General features: G+C 39.7%; 1 protein-coding gene across 4 annotated transcripts in view; it reads right to left on the reverse strand.

Annotated features, from left to right (window-relative positions):
• The window catches only part of LOC149533635 (oxysterol-binding protein-related protein 1C-like), a 268757-nt gene that overhangs the window by 154764 nt on the left and 97632 nt on the right, over nt 1-16361 (reverse strand). For 2 of the 4 annotated variants that reach the window (XM_089807700.1, XM_089807698.1), the window contains exon 3: nt 9125-9224. In XM_089807700.1, the coding sequence (XP_089663826.1) occupies nt 9125-9224 (100 nt within the window). Of the gene's footprint in view, nt 1-9124; nt 9240-16361 lie in introns of all 4 variants that reach the window. The other 2 variants (XM_089807699.1, XM_089807697.1) reach the window with 1 other exon arrangement.

The raw sequence follows: 16361 nt of genomic DNA on the forward strand, positions 1-16361 counted from the left end.
TTGCATCTGTCAATATTGCTCCATCTTTGTACTTTAGTTCTTCACGAGCTAACGCTCTTTTCATACATGCGCCTGCACCATCGTGCTCTCCCTTTCCATGACCAACCTCTATGAAATTCCACATATATTGAATTCTAGACAACCTATGCATCCTGGTCAACCAATAGAACATTCGTGCACTCTTGAATTGAGATGCGCAATTGTCTGACCAAATAATGTGCTGATAATATGGTATGCCCCTATTAGCTAAATCTCCAAAAAATAGTTGAAAACTACCGTGTACAAACTCCATAGAATATGATCGATCATCGCTGATGTAAAAATGGTACTCCCTCAAAATCTTCCTGTCATCCTCTATTCCTGTAGGTGAATGCATGAATGTTATGTGAACAAATATGGAAACCTATTGAGAAGTATAATATTTTGCTGGCACCTCATTTTGTGGTTGTAGTGCGTAGTTCTCTGCAAAGTCTACAACCAAACATTGGTATCCAGTGGAAACGTATCTTTGCACAACTTGAATTGCAAATTCAGCCATCGAGCTCTATATGTATGCCTTGCATACTCATAAATAATCTTTTCACAAAAAATCTTCATGGACTCATATATTGAAATCTTTTCAATGACTAAATCACATCTTTTACCCTGTTTCTCATCTTTTCGAGCATGTCACTATCTTATATTTTCCGTAATCTACTATTTCATTTCCAATTGCATGTGTACTATCCATATGTTCACAAGTTGATAAAAGTTGCAAAGAACCACAAAATAAGCATGTACCATCCAAGCATGATGTCTTGTAAAATTGTTGGCCGTCCCCTATTTCACATAAAATGTTGAATATGAATTCCCTTGAAGATCTTGGTGACTCATTCATGTCACAATCCTGCAAAACAAACATAGAATGCAAAAACACACATCTATGCCTAAAAACATCAAAATGGTTAGAAAATTCAATATGTATCCTACAACAAAAAGTTGTGCATGTGGGATTTCTCTTCACATAAAAAGGTTTACCCATCTCCAAAAAAAATTAACTTATTTGAATTGACAATACATACCAATAAATTTTGCAAAAAATTGTATCTAAGTTGGGTCCAAAAAATGTTTCACATGTGAGTCGCGATTTTGACTACCAATCCTCCTTCTTACACCATCCCTTTGACTAGAGGAAACAAGTTTGTTGTTTGTCCACAAATCTTCGATCAATGATTTCAAAGCTTCACTAATTTCTTTATCCTTTCGCAGTAGTCTACCACTAAATGTCCATAACTCATTTTTTGTTGGATCTTCTAATCTCTCACACCTTAGCATGGCTCTCCTTAGAGTACCTATACCAATTTTCAATGTTTTTTTTGTCTTTCTCATGAGTCGAGCTTTGTTCATTTGGGTACTTACTATTGTCAATGCAAGTACTCATCTTATGATATTACTATCTTTGGTGCGTGATTTAGAACCCACTTTGTCATAAGCACTCATTAAGTTCTTTATAATGTTTTTTTTTCATTTGAGTTGTCCATCATTCCTAGCCCAAGAATCTTCATGATAGGCCTAAATTTCAAATTCTTCATCATTTCAACAAATAATCGGCATTGACCTGTAATATTTAATTCTTCAAAGAATAATCTCCACATAGGATTAACTTTTCTTTGACAAGTACGCTTGCTAATCTTGTCAGGCATTGATTTCAAAATATTAATATCAATATCACTCAAATTATTGTTCTTCTAAAGTGAATTCTAGAAGGTGTTATAGTCTCTTCCATACCCTCAACATTTTGCACATCAACATAAGGTTGAGTGTTTTGCGTACCTTGAATCGAAGATAATGTGCCTTGGCAATAAGATGCAAAAGATGGAATAACACCTACTTGATATGTTGATGTTGTGCCTTCAACATGACATGATAGAGTGTGTACATTGTCGAATGTACAAATTAGCCTCTCTTCAACATGAGATGATGATATGACTCCAACATTGGAAGATGGTGTAGCTTCACAATTCAATTGTCTTCTTGAGCGTAACAGCCTCATTCGTTCTCTGTCTTTCCAATTCTTGCTTTTTGTTTCTTTGTATTGGTAGTTCTTGTTCCTCTTCGAGAGACAATTCTTCATTATTGCTTTAAAAAAATTCTTTGTTCATGTAGTAGTTTCATTTTACCTCTTTTAATTGCCAAATCTCTCCCTCTTTTCCGTTGTTTGAGTTTTTGGTTTCTTCCTTGGCATGATGATGAATTTTATATGTCAAATTATTAAAACATCTGGATTACTTATAATATGTAAATTACAAATCATTCGAATACATATACAAATTACAATTATTTCAATGAATACACAATATATATTACAACTTGTCAAATTTCTAACCATTTCCAAATGACAATTCATTCAAACATACAAATTTCAATGAATTCACTATATATTAAACAACTTGCCAAATTATAATCAAATTTGTCTCTATAAAATAACAAAGAATATTTAAAAAGGACTGCAGTAACCTTTTCTATAGCAAGAATATTCAAAAAGCTTTCAAATAGTGTATCCAATGATTGAATTTAGTGTTTGCTAGCTTCAAATAGAATGAAAGAATGTTCAAAAAGTCTTCAAATAGTGTATCCAATGATTGAATATGGTGTTTGCTAACTTCCAACAGCATGAAACCCGTGTTCTCTGTCAACACAACAGAAAACACAACAGACAAAAAAAAATATGGATTAGTAGGGATCCAAACTTTCGTTATGACCTTTTTTTGGTGTTTTCATATAGTGCGTACACTATAAAACGCGTGTGCACCATGTGAACAATAACCTTTCCCTATCCCACCATCCCCCATTCCCTACTCTCACTCTCTCTCTCCCATCCCCTACTCTCTCTCTCTCTACCACCCCCTACTCTCTCTCACACTCTCTCCCATCCCCTACTCTCTCTCTTACACACACTCTCATCCCCTCTTTCCCTCTCCCTCTCCCACTCCCTGTCCCACCACCTACTCTCTCACACTCTCCCATCCCCTACTCTCTCTCCTCTCTCATCCTCTACTCTCTTTCACACACACAAACTCCCATCCCCTCTCTCTCTCCCCTCTCCCATCCCCTACTCTCTCTCTCACACACACTTCCATCCCCCCTCTCTCTCTCACTCCCTCTCCCACCGCCTACTCTCTCTCACTCTCTCCCATCCCCTACTCTCTCTCTCTCTCTCTGTCTCTCTCTCTCTCTCTCTAGCTACTCTCTCGCTCTCTCCTCTCCCATCCCCTACTCTCTCTCTTGCTCTCTCTCCTCTCCCATCGCCTACTCTTTTGGGCTACCCTCTCGCACTCCCTCTCCCACCACCTTCTCTCTCTCTCTCTCTCTCTCTCTCTCTCTCTCTCTCTCTCTCTCTCTCTCTCTCTCTCTCTCTCTCTCCCACCCCCTTATCTCTCACACACGCTCCCATCCCCCCCCCCGCTCTTCTTCCTCTCCCTCTATCTCACTCTCCCTCTCTCACTCCCTCTCCCACTGCCTACTCTCTCTCGCTCACACACTCTCTCTCTCTCCTCCACTGCTTACTCGCTCTCTCCCTCTCTCTCATCCCCCACTCTCTCACACACACTCCCATCCCCCCTCTCCTCTACCTCTCGTTCTCACTCTCCCACTCCCTCTCCCACCCCCTACTCTCTCTCTCTTCCATCCCCTACACTCTCTCTCTCCCCCTCTCCCATCCCCTACTCTCTCTCTCACACACTCCCATCCCCTCCTCTCTCTCTCGCTCTCCCACTCCCTCTCCCACTGCCTACTCTCTCTCTCCCCCATCCCCTACTCTCTCTCTATCTCTCTCTCCCTCTCCCTCTCTACTCTCTATCTCGCTCTCTCTCCCACCGCCTACTCTCTCTCACACACTCTCTCCCATTGCCTACTCACTCTCTCACTCTCTCTCTCTCTCTCTCTCTCTCTCTCTCTCTCTCTCTCTCTCCCATCCCCTACTCTCTCTTGCTCTATCTCTCTTCCCTCTCCCATCCCCTTCTTCTCTCAAACACACACTCCCATCCCCCCTCTCCTCTCTCTCACTCTCCCACTGCCTATACTCTCTCACTCTCTCTCCCCTACTCTCTCTCTCTCCCACCCCCTACTCTCTCTCACATCCCCTACTCTATCTCTCCCACCCCTTACTCTCTCTCTCTCCCCCACTGCCTACTCTCTCTCACACTCTCTCCCATCCCCTACTCTCTCTCTCTTGGGCTACTCTCTCTCTCTCCTCTCCCATCCCCCACTCTCTTTCACACACACACTCCCATTCCATGTCTCTCTCCTCTCCCATCCCCTACTCTCTCTCTCACTCTTATCCCACCTCTCTTGCTCTCCCTCTCCCACTCCCTCTCCAAACGCCTACTCTCTCTCCCATCCCCTACTCTCTCTTTCTCCCACCCCCTACTCTATCTCTCTCACTCTCTCCTCCCATTCCCTACTCTCTCTCCTCTCCCATCCCCCACTCTCTCTCTTACACACACTCCCATCCCCCCTCTCTCTCTCCCTCTCTCCCTCTTCCACTCCCTCTCCCACCGCCTACTCTCTCTCACACACTCTCTTTCATCCCCTACTCTCTCTCTCTCTCTCACACACTCCCATCCCCCGCTCTCTCCATCTCCCTCTCCCACTCCCTCTCCCACCGCCTACTCTCTCTCTCCCTCTCTCTACTCTCTCACTCAATCTCTCATTCTCCCACCCCCTACTCTCTCTCACTCTCTCTCTCCCATCCCCTACTCTCTCTCTCTCCATCTCCCTCTCCCACCGCTTCTCTCTCTCTCATTCTCCCACCCCCTACACTCTCTCTCACTCTCTCTCTCCCATCCCCTATTGTCTCTCTCACTCTCTCTCTCTCCCATCCCCTACTCTCTCTCTCTTTCTCACACACACACACACACACTCCCATCCCCCCTCTCTCTCGCTCACCCACTCCTTCTCCCACTGCCTACTCTCTCTCTCTCTCCCCCATCCCCTACTCTCTCTCTATCTTGCTCTCCCTCTCCCATTGCCTACTCTCTCCCTCACTCACACTCTCTCCCATCCCCTACTCTCTCTCCCACTACCTATTCTCTCTCGCTCTCTCTCTTTCCCCTCTCCCATCCCGTACTTTCTCTCACACACACACACACACTCCCAACCCCCTTCTCCTCTGTCTCTCGCTCTCTCAATCCCTCTCCCACCACCTACTCTCTCTCTCACTCTCACTCTCCCAAATCCCCTACTCTCTCACATCCCCTACTCTCTCTCCCACCCCTTACTCTCTCTCCCACTCCCTCTCCCACTGCCTTCTCTCTCCCATCCCCCCCCCCCTCTCTCTCTCGCTCTCCCTCTCCCACTCCCTCTCCCACCACCTACTCTCTCACACTCTCTCCCATCCCCTACTCTCTCTCATTCTCCTACCCCCTACTCTTATCTCTCTCTGATCCCCTACTCTCTCTCTTACACACACTCCCATCCCCCCTCTCTCTCCCTCTATCCCTCTCCCACTACCTACTCTGTCTCACACACTCTCCCTCCCATCCCCTACTCTCTCTCTCTCTCTCTCTCACACACACACACACTCACTCCCATCCCCCTCGCTCTCTCTCTCTCTCTCTCTCTCTCTCTCTCTCTCTCTCTCTCTCTCCATCTCCCTCTCCCACCGCCTACTCTCTCTCTCTCCCTCTCTACTCTCCCTCACTCTATCTCCCATCCCCTACTCTCTCTCTCATTCTCCCATCCCCTACTCTCTCTCTCATTCTCCCACCCCCACTCTCTCTCTCCTATCCCCTACTCTCTCTCTCTCTCTCTCTCCCTCTCTCTCTATCTTGCTCTCCCTCTCCTGCCAACTACTCTCACTCAGACACACTCTCTCCCATCCCCTACTCTCTCTCTCCCTCTGTCATCCCCTACTCTCTCTCTCACACACTCCCATCCCCACTCTCCTCTCTCTAGGTCTCGCTCTCCTACTGCCTTCTCTCTCTCCCCCATCCCCTACTCTCTCCCTCTCTCACTCTTTCTCTCCCTCTCTACTCTCTCTCTCTCTCCCATCCCCTACTCTCTCCCTCTACCACTACTCTCTCTCTCACACTCTTTCTCCCATCCCCTACTCTCCCCCTCTCCCATCACCCTCTCTCTCCCCCTCTCCCACTCACTCTCTCACTGCCTACTCTCACTCTCTCTCTCCCATCCCCTACTCTCTCTCTCTCTCCCCTCTCCCATCCCCTACTTTCTATCTTTCACACACACACTCCCATCCCCCACCCTCTCTCTCTCTCTCCCCCACCTCCTACTATCTTCCCATCTCCTAATCTCTCTCAGTCTCTACCCTTTATGCCTCTCTCCTTCCCTCTCTATTGAAATTTAGGCTTCAAGAGTGTGTATGCGCACGCGCTATTTAAAGATTTGCATTCTACCAAGCTTAAGGCTTGGTTTTTCTTTGGGGATCCAACCTAAATGTTTGGAGTCTCTAAACTGGTCTAAGACGTGTTTTGCTGCAAACATACAAAAAATTATTGATTTTTCTTGTGTGCTCTCTCCTTCAATTTTTCTCGTGGTTGAGCATCAATAAAATCAGGTTACATGACATTGTAAGTCTCTGTGTTAGCTATATTACCATATAATTTATTTTTTATTTGAACTATTTCAAGTCTTTTAACTATAATTTATTTTGAATGTATGTCCATTTTCTGTCAAGAACCAACATGTACTAATTGGGCTGTAGATTTTAGTTCGTTCATCGAATTTCACAACTTAGTTTTTAGAAACTAGATTCCATTCTACACACTTTGAAAAACAAGAAGTTTTGATTTTAGATTAGTTTTCAATCATTTCTAGGGGAAGCACATAGATATTTCACGTTTTTGGGATGTGTCCAATTAAAAAATTCATTTAAAAAAATACACATTATAAAATTACCAAAAAAATCTAGGATAAACTACACAGTGTTAGGTAACTTTTGACCAGAGCGATTAAAGAATTTCAAAAATAAAATTAAAATTTATGAGGGGACACTTTGTACTGTGTTATGTTTTTTTTGAATAAACAATACCACTTTCTGTGGCCCCCTTTTTTGAGGACCAAAAACTAAACCATTTTGAAAAAAAATTAGTAGTTTCGAAACTAGAGTCAAAGGACTGCTACTTTTGTTTTTGTCGTATCTTAAAATTTTGAGTATAACTATCATCAAATTCTTGTCGAAGTTCAAAAATTGTTGATTTCAGAAAAAAGGTGTCCACTTATACCCCTCTTTTGGCACCACAACTTGGTGCACTTACCCCCTTATGTGGCAGCTCGGAAATGGAGAGCTCATAAGGCAAGGCGACTTGGGAATTCACAAGGTTACGAGGCAAGAAAACATGACAAATTGGAAATCTCATAAAGATGTGCCAATTGAACTTGAGCAATTTCAAGTTCCATGCGAATATATGGCAAGACCATCGAATTCGGAAGCCTATGTGTCAAGGTGAAAATCAGAATTCCAAGCTCTATGTTGATAGCGGAAATCTTGGGTCTATGTGGCAGTTGTCAATTGAATAACCGTTAGACTTAGCTTGGTTATGTGACAAGGATATTGAGTTTGCTAAAGGGAAGTTGCAAGTGCCATAGGACATAGCTCAGAAACCTAAGGTTGATGTGGCAAGGTGCCACATGAAACTTCACCGTGGATTTCAATATTTGTTAAGCTTGAGTTTGATGCTTGCCACTTGGAGCTAAACTTGTCCTTGATCAAAAGAAAAAACTGAGAGTCCCCATTTGCAATGGGCATTGAAAAGGTCACAACAATAGCAATCAAACATCCTTAACACCTAACTAAATTCAGGTCTTAATTGACTGATATAATGTTGGATACCAGAAACTGATACTTACCAAATGACTATTGATAACACTTTCCATTATCAATGTCTTCCTTGTGAGTCAATCAATATTATTGTTCTCCAATACAAGTGGTATGCTCAATACCATCAATACTTGTCAAACAAAATTGATTATCTTATCTATATGTTGACCCATGACAATACCTTTGCATTCTCTTGTCAATGATAATATCCTTCCAATCACTTCTAAATGAATGCAATTGTTCTTCAGATGTCAATGGTTAATGGTTTCCTTCATTTTCAGTTTATAAATATCAATGTGCTACCAAATCTTCATTTCTGTGAATATTGACTATTGATGCTTGTGCTCCTTGATACCTTAATCCAGTGCTCCTCATAATTAACAATATAGCTTGGTGCTTACCATTGATCTTGTAATTGAAGACAGTTCTATAATTATTTGTTATGGTTACCTCCCTTCATTACATACTGGGTATCTTTTGTCATGGCTAATTGTCATGCTGATTTGACAATGGCTCATAATAGTGATTGAACATCGTTACGAATGAAAAAAAAACACTTCTATCATCCCAGACCAATCTAATGATTGTCTAAGATTATTATTTCCTCAAAACATTTTTTATTTTTTAATGAAATTCTAAATTTAAATAACCAAACCTTTCAACCCATCATGTAAATTTATCATTTCTACAAAATTCAGTTAAACTTCATCCATAAAATCTTATGCAAAATTGCAATAAATGGAAACTTGTTTTTTTATTGAGCAAGATTGAAAACATGAGCGACCAAGTAAATTGTGCAGAAATAAACACAAGTAGCAGTCACTTTTATTTCTTTTACAGCTCTTGAAGCATGCTACCTTCACAAGGAATGCATTTTAATTTTAGACTTCATTTGCAACAATACATGAAAGCTCAACATTGGGCCATCACAAACAAATTAAATGCAGGAGTAAGGACTGTAACCAAAGCTGACTGAAAAGCAATTGTGAAATTAGTTTAATATCAAGCATCCCTCACACTACATAGGCAAATTGATTGCTGAAAGTGCACTAATGATACTGACATATTGACACTTCACTCGATGTTTTTTAAAACCTCAGTCACATACTAATACAGAATCAATAAGAAACTCTCTTTAGGAATGCCTCGGAAGAATACTTGACATGTTCGTGGGAAATTATCAGAAAATGGAAAGTGTGCCATTATCAATGATGACACAAATTTTATGCTAAAATGCTAAAACAAAAATGTGTTTTCATTGCTTGCTTTTATTACAGTTATAGTTTGTTAAAGGATAGAATTTACCATGACAATCTTCAGGCATACTTTCACCAGAACAGTGACCATCATGCATACAATTCTCTGTTTCATCTACAAATTTGGCCTCAAGTTCCATCTTTTCTGCCTGCAACATGACCAACTGAGAACCATATTGTCTAAACTAAGAACAGGTAAAAAGTAAGTGTATAAAAAAGATGCTCACCTACAGTAATAGACATCCAACATAAGCATTATAACAGCAAAAATCTCTGAAAAACCACTAACTTATATCATATAAACAAAAATAAAACAAAAAGTAGCTTATAAACAGGATCCAAAGAGTCAATGCATTCCCTGTCTAAGAAGTGGTAACATTCCAAAAAACAAGGCTACGGATTAATTAAAATAATTCTGCCACACTTAACATGAAAAAATAGTAAGAAAAATAAATGCCCAATCAATCCTAACCATAGCAATCCTGCCTACAATCAGCGAAGATGCATCAATAGACACCACAAATAATGTAATCGATATATCTAATCCATACGGTACTAACAAAAACCTGGGCACAGAAATGTAAATACAACACAAACACATCAGTCCAAAGTGCTGATTTGCATAACAGATGATGGACCATTCTGCCCATACACAGTAGTATCAGTATATGATGCATGCGTGTTTATTATCTGTATGCCTTAGAGCCATGTAATTTTGGAGATAGAAAATAATATTTTTGGTAGATAATGTATGCCTTCATTTATACATTTATACCATAGTACTTGTAATCAGCCTTCATATTGGAGTATGTAGGTGTCATGAATCTTTCCATCCAAAGTGAAAAGAAAGTTATGAAAGCATTAGAAAGAGAGAAAATAAATGACGCCATGATCCTTTGATTAAAATGAAGATTTATGAAGAATGCTAATTAAGAATTCTTTTGAGATAGAATTCAAAGGATGATGTGATCCTTTGATTAAAATGGGGATTAATGAAAAATACTAATTAAGAGTTCTTTTAAAAAGGAAGAAATAATTAAACTTGTTAAATATACATTAAACGAAGGCTTTGTGAAAGGCTGTGATGGTTTAGAAACAACCCCTTAAAGCTTATATAAAGCATTTATGTGAGACATGGAAAGGGGCATGGAGAACACTAAAGGGAGAAGTAAGTGGTCTGTTTGGGCTATGGGCATTAGAGAGGGCCCACAAAATGTAACCAACTTAGGGTATAAGAATGCAACTGAGATCATCCTAGACAAGACTTTGTGCAAAGGCATACCTTAATATACGAGTAGGAAAACCTTAATATGCGAGTGAGCATAGACATTGTCAATATCAAACCATTGATGCTATGAGATATTGGGAATATTATATACATGATTTTGATTGAATTATATGAATATGTGATGAAGGGTACTCACTTTACCAGGCCCAAACATTGAGAAAAGAAAGAGAAACAACAAGAAATTGCGAGAAAGAAACACTTAATTCTAATATCTGAATATTTACATCTCAAAAAAAAAATTCTACAGCAACATGGTCATTCTCATTACAATAATTTGCATGCTCGACCCCACAAAGTGCATTAGTGGAATTGCCCTTTGCAACCCTCTTCATCTTCTTTATTTGGAATGCATAGAAAACCTAGAATGTTTTTTGATTAACATAAAACAGGTTTTGAGGGGATGTTGAAACCCCATACAAAAAGATTTTGACTAGGATGTGGAACCCACAAAGATGAAACGCTGCCCGTGCAAGGGCCAGCAGCCCAGAGCCAGCAGATAAAAAAGCAGCTTAAAATAAATATGCATACAAAGAACTAGTTGTGCCAAGAACCCCAAATGAGGAGGTTAATACATCGAATCAGCTAAAGCCTCCGAAACACGAAGCTCAAAGGACATTTGATGGACCCCCAAACCACACCTTTGGGTTTTACCATTCACCCCATAACCATCATCTAGACCGGCCTCCATAAAATGATCATAAGACCATGTAGGAGTTGCAGAAGATGCTCTCCGAAGAAAACTGGGCATTGATCAATCCGCAGTTAGGGAAATGACAACAAAGAGTCACCCACAAGAGAACTTCAATCACAACTTTCCAAAATTCCGTATCCACCTCAATAGGAATGGACAGAAAGGATAACAAATTACCTGTGAGCCATACCCTATGTGTAAAAGAGCCAAGAATACCCACCTCAATCGGGACCAGTTCCCCCTAAATAGGAACAAAACATGGCAGAGACCAACCACGAACTAACTTAGAACACTCAAGACAAATCACAAGATTTATGAGGGTACCTTCAAAACCATACCTTGACCAAAAACCAAAGCCAGTCAAGTTGGGCCCTTCAAAACTACAAGCATTTGCCTTGACCAAAGACAAGAGATCATTACCACGAGGATCAAAGGCAGCATAAAGGATAGCTATCTCAAAAAGGCCAACATGGTTGAGATTGTGAGCACTAATGACCACCCAAAAGTAGAAACTAGAATAAGTGTTGGGCCTAGAAGCAAAAACTCTCCCTAGATCAGCAAGAGAGCGCCAAAACAGACCAGAAGCCAAGAGCAAAAAAAAACTAAATGCCCCCACTCACAAAACCTTTAGCCCCAAAAGAAGCCAACAAAAGTAAAAAAACTGGTGAGATCGAGAGGGAAATCCATCCCAAAGATCAATGACCCACATTACCCAGTTGCTCCTCTCCCATTTGGAGAGAGAGAACCAAAGACAGAGACATCTACATGGGGAGTCCATGACAAGCTAAGAGCAAGGGAGAAGTCCCTCTTCCGACAAAACCAGAGGCACCCAACACAACATCCACAACACCAATAGAAGCCTCATCGGCCCTACCAAGAGATCCCACGCAAAAGCACATCAACATGCCACCAAAGATATCCATCTTGATTGCCTCCCTCCAGCTCCCCTGCGCAGCCAAAAACCCTAGTTGTGTGCCCATGTCCACGCCCCCTCTGACTTGCTCATTTTTTTTATTAGCAAACCTAGAATGTTATAGAACATGAAATCCCCTATTATTTGGTAATAAAAGCCTAGCCAACCAATTTTCAACTTTAGTAAATATTTGATTAGATTTTGACAGTCAAACTTTTGGGAATCATAAATTTCAAGTTTGCCCTTAAATCTTTAATCATATATATCATTGGAAAGATCATAATGAGACCATAGTTCCAAATAACATTATTGACAACTTATTACAAAGGGAAAACAAAAAATCAATAAAAATCGAAGATAAGTTGGAAACTTCTTGAGAACTTAAATGGTTTATATTTTAATTGAAATGCTTTTTTTGGCAAAATTCAAAAAGAGGATGCATCTAATGAGTTTGTAAATAAGAAAACAAATCAAACAAGCTGATCTAGTTATATATAAATACAAATAATGTAACAAAATTACATCCTCGTGTGTAATGTTGATGGCTGGTAGCCAAAGTCTGATAGTCTAAACTCTAAAGAATACTAAGAAATAGAAAATTGTCTTTGCAAAATTAAGAAAATACAAATGTCAAGTACAATATCAAATAGTAAACTAGTCTACATCTTCCTCTTTCCCTTCCTAGTAGCTCTAGTTAAAACTATAGGAATGAGAGGGGGTCTAACCCTAATAGTATGTTGTCATTGTATCACCTATGTCTGTACAATTGGTTGTGACCTGACCTCCATCCTCGATGTAGATGGTGTTGATACTAACAATGACTCTTTATCATCTGGATCTTCCTCACTCTCGGTGCCCTCGTGATAACCCACTTGAATGTCATATAATCCCACAACAAATTCACCCTCCTTCATAGCCTATCTCTCCCAATCATCGGTATCATCATCTATGAAAAATGGAGGTTGATCCAGTGAAGTCCAATCACAGTAAGGATCTATGTCATCCAATCCAAATGGACTAACCAGTGCTAACTCTTATGCGCAACTTTAGGTTATATTGAACATAAGTGAAATATCCCAAATGGATATTGACCCAATTTTTTTTCTCTAGATAACATTCAAAACATAAACATGTCAAGTTGCATTATAAAACCAGTAATATAAACCCTAGGAAATATCCCCAATAGATATTTATGCGATTGTTTCCTCAAAACTGATATTTAGACTTAAACCACAGGCAGATGTATTACAAAACAACAATAGAAAGCTGTAGATTCTCCAAAACATATTAACCCATTTTTTACAAAATAATAATCAGCATTCAAGCATATGAAAATGCGTTACAAACGAACAGTATAAAACCAGTAAACTCTCATAAAATTCCTCAAAAACATGTTATTGCATTATACAATAGCAATACAATAACCAGCATTCAGAATCCAATCTTAAGCATAGTTTTATAGTCAAATTGGAACACTAAGAGAAGAACTTGTAAGCGCATGCGAGACACCTGAAGTGACATCTCCACGGACAATGGGTTTGTGTCTACTGTCTGCTGGTACGAGGGGCTACATCCTCCCACTAACTGAAAGTTGAAGCTTTCCTGAATAGCTCTCGCAAAAGAGAACTGAAATAAGAATCATAAATCAAGCATGCCAAATGACTGAGTCTCTTCTCCTTTTATCCTCACAGCTGTGACTCTTCGACTCCCCTCTTGACTTCTCATCTTATCTGTCCTTGTCATTTTTAGCCCACTTTGAATATTAAATTGACCATTTATATTTTGAGTCCACGCTTTCATAGTCAATTTTAATATCATACATATGTATCCTTTTAAATTTTCTAATGTCCCAAAAAGGGGACATTACAAATCTTCCCTCCTCAAGATTGCTTGCCCTTAAGTAATCAATACCAGGCTCCCATATGAATCTACAAGTAGACTTGTAGCCCAATCTGAAAACATATCTAACCACACTACAAAGCAAGGTGTCATTCTGCAACCCATCCATCAACCAAATTCTTGGATCCCATACAAATCTATGAAATATCGTTGCACCTGTAGATTGTACAACTCTGATTATTATCGCATCCAGTCTCAAACTAAGTAGAACTACAACAAAATCCTCAACAAGCCATAGATACATACTTTCAACACCTAGATCCCAAGCCCTATTGTCATGACCAGCTGATATGATGAGGTAGAAATGTATCAAGGGGCTATGTATAACCAGTAAATGGTGACGACCCAACTTAAATAGATGATGTAAGAAACAAGTTGCTCAAAAGCTGAAAATAACACCACGGGCACATCAAAAACCATACCGTCATCATAAATCTAGAGAACCCCCAAGAACATAGGTGTTATAAGTATGAAGCTGAAAAGCTATTCGCTATGATTGAAACATAGCTCTCATCAATACTCCACCAAGATCTGTTCAATGGTTGATGTAGGAAATCCATCTAACTCATTTCTACGGTGAAATCAAAAACCATATTTGGACTGATCCAATGACAAGCGACAGTAATCAATTCACTACTCCCATCCTATGACCATGATTCACTACTAGGAACTTTACCAAGATTCAATATTCTAAAAATCAATGCCATCTGCTTCATAACAATCAAAAGGAGTTCGCTTGTTTACCTCAAAAAGGGAAATATCGGAAGTCCAATCAGCATCCACTTCAAAATGGGATTCTTTATAAGCTGAATGTGATCTGAAACTTTGGTATTTGGTCTTTTGGGATGACTATCCAAGTCATCACTCTGCAGAATGCTATCAAGTTCCTCAATTACCTCTTGTAAAAACTCTTCCCTCTCTTTACCCTCATGTTCCCGAAAATGGTTCGTGATCCTAATCTAATTTTCTGCTTCCTAAAGAGAAAACTGAGTATTATCCAATGCCTCACAAGCATACTCAAGCTCCCTGTTGAGCTCCTTAATATCATTCCATTCTCTATTCAACTAATCAGCATAATTTTCAGTGACCTTAAGAATATAATCCTTGTTGGAAAACATACATAAATAATATGATTTCATTGTTTCAAGAATTGTTTTGACCACCTGCAAATCAGCAACAAGCCAATCTCCTTCCACTTCCCTTTCAGCCTTCCAGTAGAGATCTTCAACCATCTTGTGAGTGCCATCATAATGTACCAAAAGATGCCACAAACATGTCTTCACTAACCTTCAACTAGTTCTTTAAGGTATGCATTTCATTATTTTTAAGTTGAAGCAGTTCATCGTCTTATTGTGTCATCTTAGATTGTTCCTCTAAATTCATGTTATGTGCATCAGAAATATATGGTTCATCGTACAAAGATTCCAACCTGCTATTACCTCGTGTGCAACCGACCTCATCAACCTGCTTGTCAAAGCTAACCTCCACATCACCAACGTAGAAACTTCCACCCTGTGTAACATATTCTATGTGATCCAGAGAAGGTTGCAAATCAATAGTAGTTGGCTGCTCTTCTTTTTCAAGAACCTCTATTAGATGACTTAAGTCTACTAGAAATTCTTCATACACATTTTTGCACTGGTCTTCTGCAAGGAGATCCTACGCTAATTCAAAATACTTCTTTTTTGCCATATCGGTCTTATTTTGGAGTTTTGGATGGAAATCTAGCAAATCACTGAAGGCTACTTCTTTTTAAATTCTTGGAGGGAGTATTTTGAATTCAACATACATATCAAGTACCTCTAATTTGTAATACCATTTCTAGTTTTCAGTTTGCTGAACACTTGACACGACTGGTCAAGCATCTTCATTCTTTTCCCAAATATTCTCCACTTTTAAGGAAGCTGCTTTCTTTTCTTATTTTGTTTTAGGATGTTGCATTTTCTCTATATTGCATGTCTTGTGCTGAACTAGAGAACAATTTTTTAGCTTTGAAAAAGAACTCTCCTTCAAAGGTAAAGGTGACATGGATTTATTATCATTTACAACATCATGTTTTATTCGATTCTGAATTTCCTCCATACTTGAGGTTGTGAGCCACCGAACTGTGCTTGCTACTTGAGAGTTGTAAAACGAACTTCCCAATTTTCCACATTTACTATTTGCACCAACAACACTCCTCTGTGAGTGGCCACATACATGACAGGGCTTTTATTCATCGACATACATATCATTCAGTGACTGACTTCTTCTCGCCTAGAAAGTAGTCTCTCTCTCTCTTTCTTGGCCTCCTCTCTAGTTCTTGGTTTGCTTTCTCTTGTTGTTATTGTATTTATTTTTGGACACCTTTGTGTGTTCCTACTGCTGTCAGCCTCATTGTTGTAATTTTTCAATCCCGTAGAACTTTTTATTGGTCTTTTGTTGGACATTAATATCATTATCTTATCTTATATTATAGCATTGATCCTTATTTGGCCGTTATAAGATATTTTCGT

Source organism: Cupressus sempervirens, chromosome 10 (assembly GCF_028749045.1).
Source record: "Cupressus sempervirens isolate cs-2001-9-10 chromosome 10, ASM2874904v1, whole genome shotgun sequence".
Classification (NCBI taxonomy): domain Eukaryota; kingdom Viridiplantae; phylum Streptophyta; class Pinopsida; order Cupressales; family Cupressaceae; genus Cupressus; species Cupressus sempervirens.